Source organism: Aspergillus novofumigatus (assembly GCF_002847465.1).
Source record: "Aspergillus novofumigatus IBT 16806 chromosome Unknown P174scaffold_8, whole genome shotgun sequence".
NCBI lineage: Eukaryota > Fungi > Ascomycota > Eurotiomycetes > Eurotiales > Aspergillaceae > Aspergillus > Aspergillus novofumigatus.
Window position 1 is genome coordinate 704,878 of NW_020194281.1, and position 16,341 is coordinate 721,218.

A 16,341-nucleotide genomic window follows, 5' to 3' on the forward strand; every position below is an offset into this window, starting at 1 on the left:
AGATCCAACACATCGCCATCATGGCAAGGTTGCTGTCGGTAAACCGATGCCATATGGGGAGGTTTTCTGAACAGTCATGGTTCGTTTCACCGACCAATGAGCGCAGCAATGGAGGCGAGCAATTGAAAGGGAGCAAAGGGGAGACAAGGACTTACAAACAGTCTGCAGCGTGGTTTGAAGCGCACTGTTTCATGCAACCTTTCGATATGTCGACAAGGTCTGCATCGATTGAAGAATAGAGGGTATTCTACGTCTGGGTGGCATCATGGCCATTAGGCTACCGTTTGAATCATTCTACACTCCCAGCAACGATTTATGCTGATCACGATCGTTCGCTCAGTTCTAATAAAGTAGTCCATCTTTAGAGTAGCTTAGTCATTGTTGGCTTGAACATACTGGATGGAAAACACTGAACTACAATTCATTAGTTTTAAGAGTTCATTCTTGCTTATCTTGTAAGCGCAGATCTGAGTTGATTCTATACAACCCAGATTTGGGCTGCCAACACCTATCTACACTTCGAAATCACACCACCGACCACCTACAGACACTGCGAATAATAAGCATTCTGCACCTGGCACGTATACGGCGACACACAGGTCGTCGGCCCCGTCCACCCCTGACCACCACATTGTCCCCAATGCTGCGCAATGCCAGTCGACGTCTCCGTCACCGCTGTCGTCGTACTCGTAGCAGTCGCCGTAGCAGTCCCCGTGGCCGTCGAGGTCGCCATATAACTTCCACCAGGAAAATACGGCTCCAAATCCGACAGATAATACTCATACGCCGTCCCAGCCGTCGGCTCCATACTATAGATATAATCCCCCACCACGGCCCAGCAGCCCACCACTCCGCCCCAAGCCAAACATCCGCATTCGCCTCCATATAATCCAGCATGCCTGTCACCGCACTAACACAAACACTATTCGCACCTGCCGCAAACTCCCCCAGAAAGCCTTTCTTGGTGTTAGCAATCAGCCAAGATGTCGCGGACTCTAGGCGTTCTTGCCCGATTGTCGCGGAGACGCAGGTTTCGGAGGTCCCAGAGCCATCGCTGTCGAGGTACTGGTGCATTTCGTAGATGAGTTTGTTGGAGTCGGCGATGGGGTCGGTGAGGGTTTTTAGGTTGTCGTTGACGGAGGCCCAGGTCCAGGCGCCGGACCAGGAGTTGCCTTCTACGAAGATGTACTGCGATGTGGCGCCTGCGGCGCGGATGGCGTTGATGGCTGCTTGGTTGAGGTCTAGGACGGTGGTTTGGTCTTCGGTGTTGAATTCGTTGTCTGGTGGGTTAGCTAGAGCTTGAGGAAGGAGAGGGGTTTGAGAACCTACTGGTATCGAAGATGACGAGGTCATTGTCCTTGAATTGCGTCGCGACGGTGGTCCAGAAGGCGGCAAAGTCGCTGGTTGAGGCGATGATGTTGCCGTAGCTGGTTTTCTTAGTTGGTTCTTGGTTTCAGGGTAGGTGGAGACTTACTATCGGCCAAAGTTATGCGGGTCGACGATGGCGTGCGCGCCGGTGGACGTGATGTAGTTGATGGTCTGGCTCGTCAATAGCTGATCATGTCACTCGAAAGGATGAACGTACCGAGACCAGGTCAGCCATATACGTTGCATCAGGGCTTCCAGTCATGTTGCTGGGGACGAGACGCTCCATGAGAAATGGCACGCGGAAGATGTTCATCCCTGCTTCCCTCAAGATGCTAATGGCGGTCGTATTGGGCCAGATGTAATCTGTGCCCAGGACGCCAGGGATGTTGCCACTTCCAAACTCTGCTCCAGATTCATTGGAGCCAAACCCTGTACAAGTCAGTGAATGAACCGGCCATGCAGATGGGCCCTTACATTGGAAGGCCGAGGTTCTCTTGGTTCTGGACTTGGGGAGTGCAGCAAGAGCAATGCCTGCTACGCTGGCAGCGGTGAAGAGCTGTGTGAATCTCATTGTGGAACTTGATGTTGGGAATCGCTTTAGGAGTTGAGTTTTAGACTGGAGACACGCATTCGTTTATATGCAATGCTTGATCCAACAGGACACTGGTGAGATGGTGGATTCCAGAAGTATACCCGTCCCGTTTCGCCACGGAGAGATATCGAGCTCAGGCTACCTGTCCATAATTCTCGTGGACGCAATAATTCCTACAATGTAATTTCGTCTCAGTGTGCTTGCACCCACAACAAATTGATAGAGAGAATGGCAGTCAGAAAGATATCCTTCAAAGCGACGGCAGGACAGCCCGTGATTCTTCTGGAAATATTATTCCATAGAATGTTTCATATGAGCCTTCATCATATTACTCCGCATTATCACTCTTAGATGCATGGGAATACCACATCTGTGCGGGGAAATCATCACGCGTTATTAATTGCTGGAGCGGAAATGCCGGCAGCATCAAGCAATTCTGTCTCAGGTTTATGTCGACTTGGCTCGAGGCAAGTGCCGCGACTCCAGTTGGTCCACTCGATGATCCTTTCGCTTGCAGGGATTGATATTATAGTCCACATCCTCGCACACCCTCTGGTGTTGGACACGGAGGTCAAGAAGCAATGCACCCTGTATTCACGACTCTATGCCACATTATTGTACCCATAAACTACACCAGATCCTGAGTCTGATTTCTGCAGAGTTTACAAAGTGCGACGATGTCTGGGCATGTGAAGCGTCTCCAGGATTAGCCGGGCATGAGGCCGCGTCATCGGCGCAGAGAGCAATATCAGCTTAATCTATTCTTCCCCAGATGTCCGTATCTAAGTGAGGAGAAGGATTCAGTACTGCCACTTGGGAAAATTGTGCCTTACTCTCCGGATCCCGTTCAGGTACCGGAGTAGACCTGCAGAGATGCCACCAGTGAAGCAGGTTGGCCGCCCGGGCGTGGCTTGAGCAAATTGAGAGGCATCAAAAGGCACCCTAGATATTGTCTAACACATTCTTCAGATAATGTCGCCCGTTTTTGCACGAATCATGACACTGTCTTGACAAATTGCATCCATTTCTTACCGAGACTGCTTAGGCTGTGAAGAATTACCCCAGGATATCGCCCCGGATTCCCGTCGCTTGCCTGTTACGACAAGGGCAGATGTGCAGTGAGTCCTACTGCATGAAGTGATCGGCAATCGAGAGGACGAGATGCATTATGTTTGTGGCAGATAGAGAAGTACGAACATCTAACCGCTTCCATCACGGTGATAGCATCAAGATCAGCGATTACAGGCAGTTCTCAACGGACCAGCGGTCCTGTTAGCCGTATCAATAGATGCTCTTGCCATCCATGAAGCATTTACGGGGGAGGATTGAAAATATAAAAGGGTCGTCGAGATCTCGCAGTGACATGACTATCATCCCAGTCTGCCAAACAGCATAAAACCATTAAAATGGCCTCGGCAATTTCTTTCCATATCTACAGGAATGCATTGATCCTGTCTGCCTTTCTGTCGTCTGTTACGCATGCACAGCAGATCGGCACATACACCACTGAGACCCATCCCTCGATGACATGGCAGACCTGCACCAGCGGTGGAAGTTGTACCACCAACCAGGGCTCTGTCGTTATGGATGCGAACTGGCGATGGGTCCACCAGGTTGGCAGCACCACCAACTGCTATACCGGCAATACGTGGGACACCTCTATCTGCGACACCGACGAGACCTGTGCCACTGAATGTGCAGTTGACGGAGCAGACTATGAATCGACGTACGGAGTCACTACCAGCGGCAGCCAGATGCGCCTTAACTTCGTGACGCAGAACTCGAATGGCGCCAATGTCGGCTCCCGTCTCTACATGATGGCAGATAATACGCACTACCAGATGTTCAAGCTACTGAATCAGGAGTTCACGTTTGACGTGGACGTTTCCAACCTCCCCTGTGGCTTGAACGGGGCCCTCTACTTCGTGACCATGGATGAGGATGGAGGTGTCTCCAAATACCCTAATAACAAAGCCGGAGCCCAATACGGCGTGGGATATTGTGATTCTCAATGTCCGCGCGATCTTAAGTTTATCCAAGGCCAGGCCAACGTGGAAGGCTGGACTCCGTCGTCCAACAACGAAAACACTGGGTTGGGCAACCATGGATCTTGCTGCGCCGAGCTGGACATTTGGGAATCCAACAGCATCTCTCAGGCTCTGACACCTCATCCGTGTGATACTGCCACCAGCACCATCTGCACTGGCGATGCCTGCGGAGGTACATATAGCAGTGATCGATATGCCGGCACATGCGACCCGGATGGCTGTGATTTCAACCCCTACCGCATGGGCAATACCACGTTCTACGGCCCAGGGAAGACTATCGATACCAACTCGCCATTCACTGTCGTGACACAGTTCATCACGGATGACGGCACCGATACCGGTACCTTGTCTGAAATCCGCCGTTACTATGTCCAGAACGGTGTCACCTACGCCCAGCCCAACTCGGACATCAGCGGTATTACCGGCAACGCCATCAATGACGACTACTGCACCGCCGAGAACACTGTCTTCGACGGACCGGGTACCTTTGCCGAGCACGGCGGCTTCTCCGCCATGTCCGAGGCAATGTCCACCGGCATGGTACTGGTCATGTCGCTCTGGGACGACTACTACGCCGATATGCTTTGGCTCGACAGCACCTATCCCACTGATGCGTCTTCGTCGACCCCAGGTGCTGTCCGTGGCTCCTGCTCGACCGACTCCGGTGTCCCGGCCACCATCGAATCCGAGAGCCCTGATTCGTATGTGATCTATTCGAACATCAAAGTTGGTCCGATCGGATCAACCTTTAGCAGCAGTTCTGGCTCTGGAAGCTCCGGCTCGACTTCGACCTCGACCACCTCAACCAAGACGACCGCTACAGCGACGAGCGCTTCAACTGCCGTGGCGCAGCACTATGGTCAATGTGGTGGTCAGGGCTGGACTGGCCCGACTACTTGTGTCTCTCCTTATACTTGCCAGGTGCAGAATGCGTACTATTCTCAGTGCCTTTAGCTGGGATAAGATAGAGGATTCGATGCTCGTAGCCAGAAACGAGGGCACGGTGAACGTGGACGCTTTATTTCTTCTCTTTCTTCTTCTTCTGCCTGAAATTATGTATTTGATTTTTCAATTCTTTTTTGAATATAGTCTATAGCCTCTACAATGCAAATGTTGCGCGCATCGTATTCCCCATCGGCCGTTCTCCCGAGATTACTCCGTCCTCAGGCGTCAGACCCGTATTCACGCTTGGCATCTCTTCAGCTGACTATAACCTCATATTCCCTGAGAATGGATCTGTCCATCTACCCTACATCCCATGACAAAGATAATGGGCAGCCCTGCTATCACCCAACAACGCAGAATCTTCTACTGCTATGCAAGCACCTCCCGAAATGGGGAAAAGAAAGAAAACACCACCACGTTCGAGGCCAAGGACCCAGCGACAAACGAAACCAAGTATATAATGCAAGGCATCAAGCCCGACAAATCCCAGATCCCGAGCACAACTCTTCGCCGGGAGTCGTCTGCTCAGCACACCTGCATCCAGACGTTCATCTCACCCATTACCCCGGTAACCCAGACATAGACTCAATAACCGGCAGACCTCTAACCCACCGGTTATCATCAGGACTCTAACCCACCGGTTATCATCAGGCGCTGTGATCACCGAAGTGCCAGTGACAGGGTACTGGCGTCCTCGCAAATTCGAGTTCAAGGGGAGGAAGTATGTCTGGTTGAAGGAGGGGACGCAAACCAGGCTTTATGAGTACTCTTCGTCGAGGGCGGTGGAGAAGCGGAAATCCATAGTGACGGAGTTTGAGACTGTCAAGCCGGCTCTCGCGAGTGAGACGATGCCGTTTTGGGCTGGGCAGTTCATGAGTCGCTATCTTGAGGTCAGGGTTGGAGAAGGGGTGGAGGAGGCGTTGCTGGAGGTTATTCTCGCGGGGCCTTAACTGAGATTATGGTTACTTTGCGTGGACATTGAGTATGACTTGTTTATGAAAGCGGTGTTTCAATGGGTTTATGCTTATGCAGTCACTCCAGGCCAACTTCTTCTCTGAGGAAGTTATCATTCGTTGCAGCTAGTGGAGTCACTGTGATCTTAGTTGAAGTAACGATAAGTCTGCAACTTTCAACAAGGAATTCGCGCCAACGAGACATTGGGTAATGGAGACCAGATTGCCAGATATTTCCGAGACAATGGCATCTTGATATATGAGAAGATCGTCGGCAAATGACAAATGCTTATGCTGTTCATGCTACCGTGCCATTTGTCTGCTGGATGTTTTACCCGATTGGGCAGGTGGCCAAACTGCCGAGGTTATCCCGACGCGATAACAACGCACGAGATGCTTCGCTGCAGGTCAACATTGACTACTCCCTCTTCCTCCTTTAATTCTGACTCGCTGGGCGGTATTTCGGGCCGTTTTCCGACTAATCTACTCAGGCCTGCGCTTATATTATATGAGAACCAGATCCAGCACTTCGCCCTGTCGACTAGTGCTGTACATTGTACCTGTGCCTCCGCATAAATGTCCCAACAAACAGATCTTCAATGGCAACAAGTTAGCCCCGCTCGTTGGGAGCGTGGCATCGACGAGGTTGAACAGTTTTACACCTCCTTGGCGAAATCGTACGAAGGTAGCGGGCGCAATTTCTTTGCCATCACAGGCTTCGTGTCATTCTCTGTCAAGACAGATGACGGTGTTTCCGAAGAGGAAACAAGAAGAAAAGTCGAGGATGCACTGCGCAAGGCATGGGTGCATCTGCGTTTCGACCACCCGACCATTGCGTCCAGGGTAGAATGGGATTCCGACCGCAAGCCCTGCAGAAAGATATACGAATCTCCCGCCGGGCAAGATGCCCTTCAGTCGTGGCTGGAAACCACGTTTCTCACCATATCAAACGGCGTCTCCGGGCTCGAATGGTGCAATTCAGATCCTCCGGTGCCTAAACTACCGACTCTCTTTCTGATATGGCCGTCTCCTCGCGTTGAAGGACTCCTCCAGGGTGATCTTGTGCTCCGCGCGCATCACGACATCATCGACGGCGTTGGGACACTGATGTTATTCGACAATCTCTTTACCCATGCGGCGAGAGCCTACAAAAGAGGGTCGGATTATCCTCTCCCTTGTTTCGGTATAGAATACGCCAACTTGAGTCCCCCGTTCCGTGTAGCTGCGGGCCTGCAGCCAAGCATGTCTCCCGAGCAGAGGGAACGATTCGAGTCGGTCATGGCATACAACGCGTTCATGAAGCAGAATCGTATGGAGATTGCCAGCGTTCCCTTTAAGAGGGGAGAACACCTCCCTGGAAAACATCAGAGGGTCGCCATCAATCTTCCCATTCAGCAGACCACGGCCATTCTCAGCGCCTGCCGCCGGCTAGGCTTGAGTGTAACGCATGCATACCATGCAGCAATTGCGATAGCGGTGCGTGATCTTCAGGAACGCCGCGATAGCGTACGCCTAGTCAGGTATATTAATTACTGCCTGATAAACGAGCGGGGACATTGCTTGAGCCCGTACGATACTCTTCTCCATGCAGCGGCAGTCTACCACTCCGTTTCATGCAGGCTGCTCATTGTTGATACCACAGTCCCGAGTATAACCGACAGCTCGAGTCCGACAGAGGTGAGCAGAGAGGAGTTTCTAAGGGTCACGAAGACGGTCAGGGAGTTCTATCACCAAATGAGAAGGGACAAAGATCATATTCAAATGATACCATCGTGGTTTGCCAGCAACACTATTCCCTACCCGCATGATAATGCCACGTCCCCAGTCCCGGAACCAAATCAATCGCCGTCAGTTTCAATCTCCAGCCTGGGCGTGGTCGACAATGTGATCAGCCCTTCGCATGGGGCATTCGAGCTGGATACCCCTTGGGTGACTGGAGAGGAACTGGGGACGGGTCTCGGACTGTTCCTGGGGACCTGGAAGGGGGTGCTGACACTGAGTGCGGCATACAATGATGCGTGGCATGAGAAGGAAGAGGTAGTGAGGTTTATCGAGCGATGCAATGTTATTGTTGTCCAGGGATTGGGGTTGAGCAAGGATGACCTTATGTAAGTTGATATTGCTAGCAGCAGCATCATCATAAGCTCTGCACCCTGGCAGGGACGAGCACAGCCGATGATGCAATACAGAGTCGGAGATCCGCTTGTTTGACTGCCGTTGCCGACAACGGTGCGTATTTCCGCTGAGTCAGAGGTCAATCTCACAGATTGGTCCGGTCCTAGATCCATGGATCCATTCCCTACAGCTCTAATTCCCTAGAAACATGTCATAACTACTCCGTATATGTGACTCAGTATCAGAATACGAGCTGCACCCACAATTGAAGCATTTTGTATATTAGCTACGATAGAGGTTTTATTGGTTAGTCAGTCCTTGATGCGTACATGTTAGAGTCCCAGATTTCGCAGCAATTTGCCTGCATCAGCTTATACTCCTATTAATGTCAGGAAAACCTTCTGCAAGGCTTACCACTGGGATGCGGTGTACTCGGGCCCAACACATCGAGGGTTTTATGATTGGCTTTAGCAAGTTGAACGAATAGAAACGCGCACCCACGTCTGGAACGGAGCCAGGTACCCAGCCTTTGCAGGGTTCAGCCTACTTCAATATCCCTTACTCTGGTGGGAACGACGAGGTTGTCATACTATGCCCGGAGTGTGTTGAGTACGGCAGCGTCAGAGTGTCCCGGCCACACAAGTCATGAGATCAACGTCAAGACGACTGAGCAGGGCCCGCCGCGTCTTGGACAACGTCATCTCAACAACGATGTTGTTCATCCAGCAGTTCTTCTCCTGTGAACTGTGAAGTGTGAACAGTATCTCAGCTAAGGTCCACGTCTTGACGAAGCTCAGCCCCTCAACGGTCTGCTGCGCATGTGCCTCTTTCCTTGCTTACACGCTCACCGCGTCCCTGCAACCAGTTCGTGCGGTGCTAGATAGCGATGTAGCTGTACATGCGCGTCACTTTTTCATCGAGGGGTCATTACCGCGTTTGTCCCATGGAGTTTCTCTCGTTCTGTATACCAACATCGTCAGCACCATCAGTCCGTCCGAGCTGAGCCCGGCTTCTTCCCCCCGGCAGTACGCACTTCTCTCGCACGAGCTGTACAAGCCCTCGTGCTTATTCTCGCGGCGGATTGTCAGTTCTCAGCTGCGGTGTTTGCGAATCGTCACCGCTGTGAGATGGCAGTGAAGGCGATAGGAGGTTTGACAAGTAATCTGAGACTGAGAGAAAAAGGAGAATGAGAAGTGGATTGAGTAATCGATGAGAAGGATTTGGCGCTTGCCGTATTTCCGGCCGGGCCAGATCCGATCCGCAAAACCCGGTTGCCTAATACCGAGTTGATACTTATAAAGTGTCAACTAATATATTCGAATCGACTTTGCAATCCTGCGCCCACATTGCCCCCTCAATTCTGAAATTGCTCCAGGGGTTAATCAACAAATAAGCATGGCTTTTATGATGGGAGTACAAGTAGAATGTACGCATCTGAGGCATTTAGGCACCACGGCAGAAGGAACTGTGACCTCATATTTGGCGTCCAATAACCCCTGCTCATGCAGGATCAGAGAAAAGCCAGAGAAATACGAGGAGGGCTGCAGGCTATAGAAATATATCGAAGTCATCGGCTCTCATGCCAAGATTTGCCACGAGTTGAGGACTTGAGCTTATGAAAAATGCTTGGGCAAAGAATATGTGAGACAAGCGTGAGTCCAGGCAGGCAGTCAAGCGAAGTGCGCAATATACGCATCTCCTGAAGGGAAATGTCCTCGGCGCCATCCACCCCAGAATTAAGAGGAATGATGGTCTTGATTGGACGATTTACGGACCCTGAAGCCCCCTGCATAAGGGGACTTGTTGAAGTTGATGACCCGTCTATCGTCTTCTATGTCAAACCATTCGTCAAATATAGACAGCCCGCGAAAAGGGTTCCTGAAGAGAAGAGGACTATGGGTGAGAGTCAGAAAATTGTCCCTGCAACTACTCCGTAATGCCTTCGATGACTGAGGACCCCGTCCCAGAGGTGTCGGCTGAAATCACCCCGATGACTAGGGACCAATCACAATCTGTAGAGAGAGCTAAGAAAGCTAAGAGATATAGGGCTATTTCTTCTGTCGCAATATTACTGGGAATCCATGTGGCCTACGGAGCACCGCCGCAAACTGGAACAAGCGGAAGCAATGCAATATAATCCGCCTATCATCTTCTTCGCCCTGAGCATCATGCAACATGAATAACGGTGCACGGCCGGCTGAGAGCCAGATGGCTACGAATACGTAGCCACAATTGGTTGATTTTTAATCAACCGGTGTTCATCAAGCTGTTTATTTGCAACACTTGTGGCGTCCACGGTTGAAAGTAGCCAGCGTTAGCCCTAAAAGGAGAGTCTCAATACTCGTTCGGTTGATGCACTAAGACATTCTCAAACGACTGGCGGTCAAAAACAGTCCCTAATATGCTTAGAGGCTGCTAAATGTCTCGGCACGTTTCCGGATTCGTGGGGAAACTCCGGCGAAGCTTTTTGGTCCAAGTGGAGAGGTCCAAAAAAATCTATTTTCATTTGGTGCCAGCGTGCCAATGCTATAGGGGTCTATAGGGACCTCACGATTCAGTTCCCAACCAGGTGGGGTTCCTGCATAGGTCAGACGCCAATTTAGCTTGTCCTTTGCACTATGGTATACTTTCGCTTCCGTTCGATCCGTATTATCAGAGTTTCCCTGAAAGCCTCTAGGACGCCCCTGTCATCGCCCCGCTGGGCTATATCCGTACACCAGACCGACACCTATATAAAGCTTCAGATACCCTCACCATGAATCCATCCTTTTTTCTCCTCATCCGCGCTCCTTTCGTTTTTCGTATTCTATTGTATCTATCAGTTTTAGGGTATCTGTTGACCAGAACCTTGTCCGATCTTTCTCAACACAGTCCAACCACTCGACTATCCTCTTTTCCACCATGCATTTCTTCCAATCCTCCCTCGTGGCCGCGACCATGGGCGCTGCGCTGGTCGCTGCCGCACCTGCCGCTGATCTCGAGACTCGCGGCTCTTGCACTTTCACCTCTACGGCCGCGCTCAAGTCCGGCAAGGCCTCCTGCTCCACCATCACCCTGCACAACATCGCCGTGCCCGCCGGTGAGACCCTGGACCTGACTGGCCTGAAGGCCGGTACCACTGTAAGTCTTACATGATTGGTATGTTGGATGCCATCGACTAATGTGCTGCCAAAGGTCGTCTTCGACGGTACCACCAGCTTCGGCTACAAGGAATGGGAGGGCCCCCTGATCTCCGCGTCCGGAACCAGCATTACCATCAAGCAAAACCCTGGTGCTAAGATTGACTGTGATGGTGCTCGTTGGTGGGACGGCAAGGGAGGCAACGGCGGCAAGAAGAAGCCCAAGTTCTTCTCCGCCCACAAGCTGAACCAGTCGAACATCTCCGGTCTGAAGGTCTACAACACCCCCGTCCATGGCTTCAGCATCCAGTCCGACCACCTCACCATCAAGGACGTCCTGATCGATAACTCCGCCGGTACCAAGCTCGGCCACAACACCGATGCTTTCGACGTCGGCTCCAGCACCTACATCACCATTGACGGCGCCACCGTCTACAACCAGGACGATTGCCTGGCCGTCAACTCCGGTCAGCATATCACCTTTACCAACGGCTACTGCAATGGTGGTCACGGTCTCTCCATCGGCTCCGTCGGCGGCCGCAAGGACAACGTCGTCAACGACGTCACCATCTCCAACTCCCAGGTCATCAACTCCCAGAACGGCGCTCGTATCAAGACCGTCTACGGCGCGACTGGCTCCGTCACCGGCGTCAAGTTCCAGGATATCACCCTCAAGGGTATCACCAAGTACGGTATTATCGTCGAGCAGGACTACGAGAACGGCAAGCCCACTGGCAATCCCACCAACGGCGTCAAGGTCTCCGATATCACCTTCGAGAAGGTCACCGGTAGCGTCACCAGCTCCGCCACTGATATTTATATCCTCTGTGGATCCGGCAGCTGCACCAACTGGACGTGGTCTGGCAACAGCGTCACTGGCGGCAAGAAGAGCTCCAGCTGCAAGAACGTTCCTGCTGGCGCCTCTTGCTAGACTTGCTTCTAGAAACTGGCCGGTGGGTGCTGTCGAGAGTGTTCTGTTCGTGTCTCCATTTTTGGATACTTGTATTTAGACCATAATTCTATAATAAAAGACATATTCAAGACTAGGCCCGGAAGTTCCTCAATTAATCAGCAAGGCACTCCATCTGGCCGAGCTCTTTCGGCGTCGATCGGTCATATTCGCGATATGGCAGCAATACGTACAAGACCTTGCGTCCCGGTTTGATGCCACAATGTGATCTATCGTGCCGAAACCTCACCGTAAGCAAACCTACTACGGAGTATGCCTTGCATACTTCCGCGGGGGGTTAATTGAATTGATGCCGATCATTTTCTCTGAGGAATGTCTGCCCAGTTTCACCTCATACTTACGGTCAGGAATGCAAGGGGCTTTCCCATCAAGCAATGATCGGCCCAATGTTTTGATTATAAGCTGCTTAAATACATCCCGCAGATTCGCGATTGTTCTCCGTCACCTCCATCATCACCACCGTCTAGAAATCCCACCATGTATCTCACTCAGGGCCTCACCCTCGTGTCCCTCGCGGCATCCACCCTCGCATTCCAGATCCCCGACTCCAACCCATCCTCCACCGAGCACACCGACGACCAAACCACCCACCCCACCGTCCGCGACATCTTCCAATTCCCCGACAACGGCTCCTTCATCGACAACGTCGTCGTCCGCCCCGACGGCACCCTCCTCCTCACCCGCATCGACGTCCCCGAAGTCTGGTCCGTGGACCCGCAAACCGGCTCCGGGGCGCTAGCCTACTCCTTCGCCCAGCAAAGCAACGATATCACCGCCGTCTTCGGCATCACCGAAGTCGAGCATGACGTTTTCGCCGTCGTAGCGGGCAAGTTTCAACTGCAAGGCTTCGCCGCCGAGCAAGGGTCCTTCGCCGTCTGGAGAATGGACTTCAACGATGACGGCAACTATGATGTCCTCGAAGTGCCTTGGTGGGGCGATGGGGAGTATACCCCGACCAAGAACACGCCTAGCGAAGTCAGCAAGATAGTCGATATCCCCGAGGCGAAGGCGCTGGGCGCGAGTACCCTGTACAAACCCCGGCATGATGCGCGGTACCTGCTTATTGCGGATAGTCCTGACGGGATGGTCTGGCGGGTTGATCTGGATTCCGGGGAGTATGCGATTGCGCTGCAGGATGAGTCGATGCTGCCAGCGCCGAATGCGCCGCCGATGGGGGTGAATGGGATCCATGTTGTCGGGGAGTATCTGCATTATGTGAGCGTGACGAAGAAAGAGTATCGCCGGGTGAAGATCGATGAGATGGCGAATGCGGCCGGGCCGTTCGAGCTGATTACGGCGGAGATCAACCCGGATAGTTTTGATATTATGGACGATGGGACGGCGTATTTTGCGACGAATCCGGAGAACACAATTGTCAAGTATACCCCTGAGGGCAAGATTGTGGATTTTGCTGGAGGCAAGAATTCGACTGCGCTGCCTGGACCAACTTGCTGTGTGTTGGATAGAGAGGCACAGACGCTGTATGTTGGCACGAATGGGGGCTTTATGGCTCCGGTAGGTGGGACTTACAAGGAGCCTGGCAAGGTTGCCGCTATTTCGCTTTGAAGACAAGGCTGGATGAGTAAACGAGAGACCCTTTGTCGAGGAAGACCTTGATATTTTTAATGTAGTGCCTAATAACAGAGTGACAATGGATAACCTTCATAGTTGTGCTCTATCGCGCAGTTGGCTCTTCCTCATCAAGCATGTCTGTAGAGTGATTGGTGAATGAGATCCTAGCTATATAGACATTGCATAGTGGATAATGACATCTGTGAACATACATGAGCTAAGACATTTTGATGGACTCAAGCAAGGACGGAACAAATATATGATGCAATGGTACATCAAGCAGGCCCCAGCAATTCGACTACACCAGCCAGATAGTCGTCGTCATCAACATCCATGTCCTCGCATTTTTCCTTCGCACCGTGCTTCCGAAGAAGGTCAGCTACTTCAACGTGTCCTTTTGCAATGGCCAGTGATAGAACAGACGAAAAGGATCCTATGCGCATGTTGGGATCCGCCCCGTGACAGAGGAGAAGCTCGGCGACTTCCGCGTTGCCATCAGTCACGGCAACTGAGAGAGGCGTCTCGCCAGCATCACTCTTCTCATTCACGTCCGAACCCGCGATCAAGCATCTTGACGATCAACGTGCATTTCATGGATCGAGTGGTGTGGACCAAAGTGATATGTTGCTTCCTTCGGTAGATGGGGCGTAGACCAGCTCCATGGTCTATCAGAAGCTCCGCCTCGTCGTAAAACTGCTGGCTCATTGCGCATGCCAGAGGTGGCAGTAGCCAGCCCTTACGAGAATGTTTTCGAATGGACGGATGACCCTGCTGGAGGGCTTTTGAGTATGCATTGGGGTCAAGACCAAGTTCGAGAAGTTGCCTGAGCACGTCGATGCTCAAGTTCATGACGACCCAAAACAGCAGAGTCGGATCGTCGCCATGCCAGGTCTGGTCGGCGCCTTTTGTAAGGAGAGCTCTCGCTATTACTTCCTGGCCGAGCCTTGCCACGTAAGATAGGGGCAGTTCATCATCAATCTTGGAGTTCAGTTGGGCACCTCTGTTTAAGAGTTCCTCAACACAGTCCCAGTGTTTATTCCGCATTGCAAGCTGAAATGCATTCCCATAACTCATCATCCGGTCGTCGCCAGATCGATCAACGTAATCCAGAAGCATTTCCAAAACTCGACGGCGGCCATGTGCGGCGGCTATAGGTGTAGCAGAACCCTCGTTCTCGATGATAAGACTGGCACCTCGATCCAACAACACACTGACAGCCTCGACATGTCCGTGCGCCACCGCGTTGAAGATGGCGGTATAGCCCTCCGAGTCTTCGCCGTCTATTGAAACAGCCTTATCCAAGAGCAAGCTAAGGCCCTTGGCGTATCCGCGGGTGGCGCAGGAAACGAAGAAGTCTTGGTCTTCTGGAACTTTAGCCCCTTGCCCAAGCAAGTACGAGGCGATGTCAAAGTGGCCATATTCCACGGCCATTTTCACGGGCGTCGTTCCTCGAACCCGCACCATGTCTATATCAACCCCATGTTCCACTAGGAGCTTCACGCCCTCCACTTTACCGCGCATTATCATGTAATGAAGGCACGACCATGCTTCACCGGGGGTCTCACCAGGTGCGGTCTGATGAACATCAGCGCCTTCTTGGATAAGAAAGGCCATACATTCCACATTACCCGACCAAGCAGCATGAAGGATTGGTCCAGGTTCAACTCCGTCCCCCCCATGAATGTTCGCGCCTTTGCTAACGAGTAGTTTGGTCAAGTCCAGCATTCCCAAATGTGCAGCCAAGGTCAGCAGCGTTATCGAATTGCAACAGTGCTGCTCGACATCGGCGCCATACTCGTCGAGTAGAAGCTCGATCACTTGCGTTTGTTTATATCCTAGTGCGTAGCAAAGGGGAGTGTGGAGCGGTACGTCGCAGACCGGCGTGATCGAGCGGATTTTTGCATTGATATCGCCTGGCTTGGCAGCCAGTGATCGTCTGACGACATTTTCAAGTCCACGGCAAACACCAAAGGCAAGGGCGGTGTGTTGGTGGTAATCTGCGTTGTAGCGGTGAATGTATGGATTTACGACGCTGAAGATAAATCGGTTCGTGCGGGCGAATGTGTTAAGCCAAGCTTGATTCTGGAGATGCTTCGCTGTCTCTAGCATGAGCTCGTTGGGCAAGGACAGGAGATTCATTATTGAATGGCCTAAGTAAAACGTCAAGGTCAGGAGTGATAGTTGGAAGGGAAGAAAGATGGAAAAACCGTCAAGTGTGTGAGATGAGGGAGCATGGTCCGTTGAGTATTGTGGTAAACAAACAAGTATCTTTCGGACACGCCTGAGACGGAAGCCACTCACTTGTGTTGGTCAACTCTCATTCACTCGCTACTTCTGCATTTGATCATGAGGTCAGACAAGGTGGACTTCCTGGTTCTGTTGCATCAGCCGTGCCATGGCTTGAGATGTGTTTTGTAAACCGCTCATTTAATACTCACATATCTGGCATCTGGGCCTTTTCTGCGACAGTCAGAATGAATATTCAAATCAATCTCCGATATCACAAGTATACGGTCTCTCCATGGTCCGATCCCGTTAAGTGTAAGTGTGCATCTAACCAGAGTGTAAAGTCTGGTAGAATAAACAGGCTGCAGCAGGGTCTTTGAGTGCACAGTCTGAGTAGGACACAGTTTTGTCATAGTTGAAATCTCCTCTCGAT

General features: G+C 51.8%; 8 protein-coding genes across 8 annotated transcripts; 5 read left to right on the top strand and 3 right to left on the bottom strand.

Moving 5' to 3' along the window:
• Nucleotides 1-541: 541 nt before the first annotated feature.
• P174DRAFT_463619 (uncharacterized protein) lies at nucleotides 542-1,939 on the bottom strand (the record flags this gene model as incomplete). The annotated part of the gene is made up of 6 exons (XM_024830291.1): nucleotides 542-809; nucleotides 830-1,280; nucleotides 1,330-1,427; nucleotides 1,475-1,539; nucleotides 1,586-1,797; nucleotides 1,843-1,939. The coding sequence occupies 6 exons, from the start codon at nucleotides 1,937-1,939 to the stop codon at nucleotides 542-544; spliced, it is 1,191 nt and encodes a 396-aa protein (XP_024678752.1).
• A 1,427-nt stretch (nucleotides 1,940-3,366) lies between these two features.
• On the top strand, nucleotides 3,367-4,962 carry P174DRAFT_377050 (glycosyl hydrolase family 7 protein; the record flags this gene model as incomplete). The annotated part of the gene is made up of 1 exon (XM_024822725.1): nucleotides 3,367-4,962. The coding sequence occupies one exon, from the start codon at nucleotides 3,367-3,369 to the stop codon at nucleotides 4,960-4,962; it is 1,596 nt and encodes a 531-aa protein (XP_024678753.1).
• A 316-nt stretch (nucleotides 4,963-5,278) lies between these two features.
• On the top strand, nucleotides 5,279-6,346 carry P174DRAFT_463621 (uncharacterized protein; the record flags this gene model as incomplete). Its single annotated transcript, XM_024830292.1, has 3 exons — nucleotides 5,279-5,521; nucleotides 5,553-5,882; nucleotides 6,254-6,346. 3 exons carry the CDS (start codon nucleotides 5,279-5,281, stop codon nucleotides 6,344-6,346), a joined length of 666 nt encoding a protein of 221 aa, XP_024678754.1.
• On the top strand, nucleotides 6,229-9,170 carry P174DRAFT_454268 (uncharacterized protein). Its single transcript, XM_024829225.1, has 2 exons — nucleotides 6,229-8,014; nucleotides 8,783-9,170. Exons 1-2 carry the CDS (start codon nucleotides 6,483-6,485, stop codon nucleotides 9,156-9,158), a joined length of 1,908 nt encoding a protein of 635 aa, XP_024678755.1. The 5' UTR covers nucleotides 6,229-6,482; the 3' UTR covers nucleotides 9,159-9,170.
• Nucleotides 9,171-10,811: 1,641 nt separating this feature from the next.
• Nucleotides 10,812-12,150, top strand: P174DRAFT_395601 (glycoside hydrolase family 28 protein). The gene is made up of 2 exons (XM_024823692.1): nucleotides 10,812-11,141; nucleotides 11,196-12,150. The coding sequence occupies exons 1-2, from the start codon at nucleotides 10,923-10,925 to the stop codon at nucleotides 12,069-12,071; spliced, it is 1,095 nt and encodes a 364-aa protein (XP_024678756.1). The 5' UTR covers nucleotides 10,812-10,922; the 3' UTR covers nucleotides 12,072-12,150.
• Nucleotides 12,151-12,587: 437 nt separating this feature from the next.
• P174DRAFT_463624 (uncharacterized protein) lies at nucleotides 12,588-13,676 on the top strand (the record flags this gene model as incomplete). The annotated part of the gene is made up of 1 exon (XM_024830293.1): nucleotides 12,588-13,676. One exon carries the CDS (start codon nucleotides 12,588-12,590, stop codon nucleotides 13,674-13,676), a length of 1,089 nt encoding a protein of 362 aa, XP_024678757.1.
• A 281-nt stretch (nucleotides 13,677-13,957) lies between these two features.
• Nucleotides 13,958-14,531, bottom strand: P174DRAFT_463625 (uncharacterized protein; the record flags this gene model as incomplete). The annotated part of the gene is made up of 2 exons (XM_024830294.1): nucleotides 13,958-14,190; nucleotides 14,423-14,531. The coding sequence occupies 2 exons, from the start codon at nucleotides 14,529-14,531 to the stop codon at nucleotides 13,958-13,960; spliced, it is 342 nt and encodes a 113-aa protein (XP_024678758.1).
• A 247-nt stretch (nucleotides 14,532-14,778) lies between these two features.
• On the bottom strand, nucleotides 14,779-15,361 carry P174DRAFT_463626 (ankyrin repeat domain-containing protein; the record flags this gene model as incomplete). Its single annotated transcript, XM_024830295.1, has 3 exons — nucleotides 14,779-14,849; nucleotides 14,876-15,185; nucleotides 15,248-15,361. The coding sequence occupies 3 exons, from the start codon at nucleotides 15,359-15,361 to the stop codon at nucleotides 14,779-14,781; spliced, it is 495 nt and encodes a 164-aa protein (XP_024678759.1).
• Nucleotides 15,362-16,341: the final 980 nt, after the last annotated feature.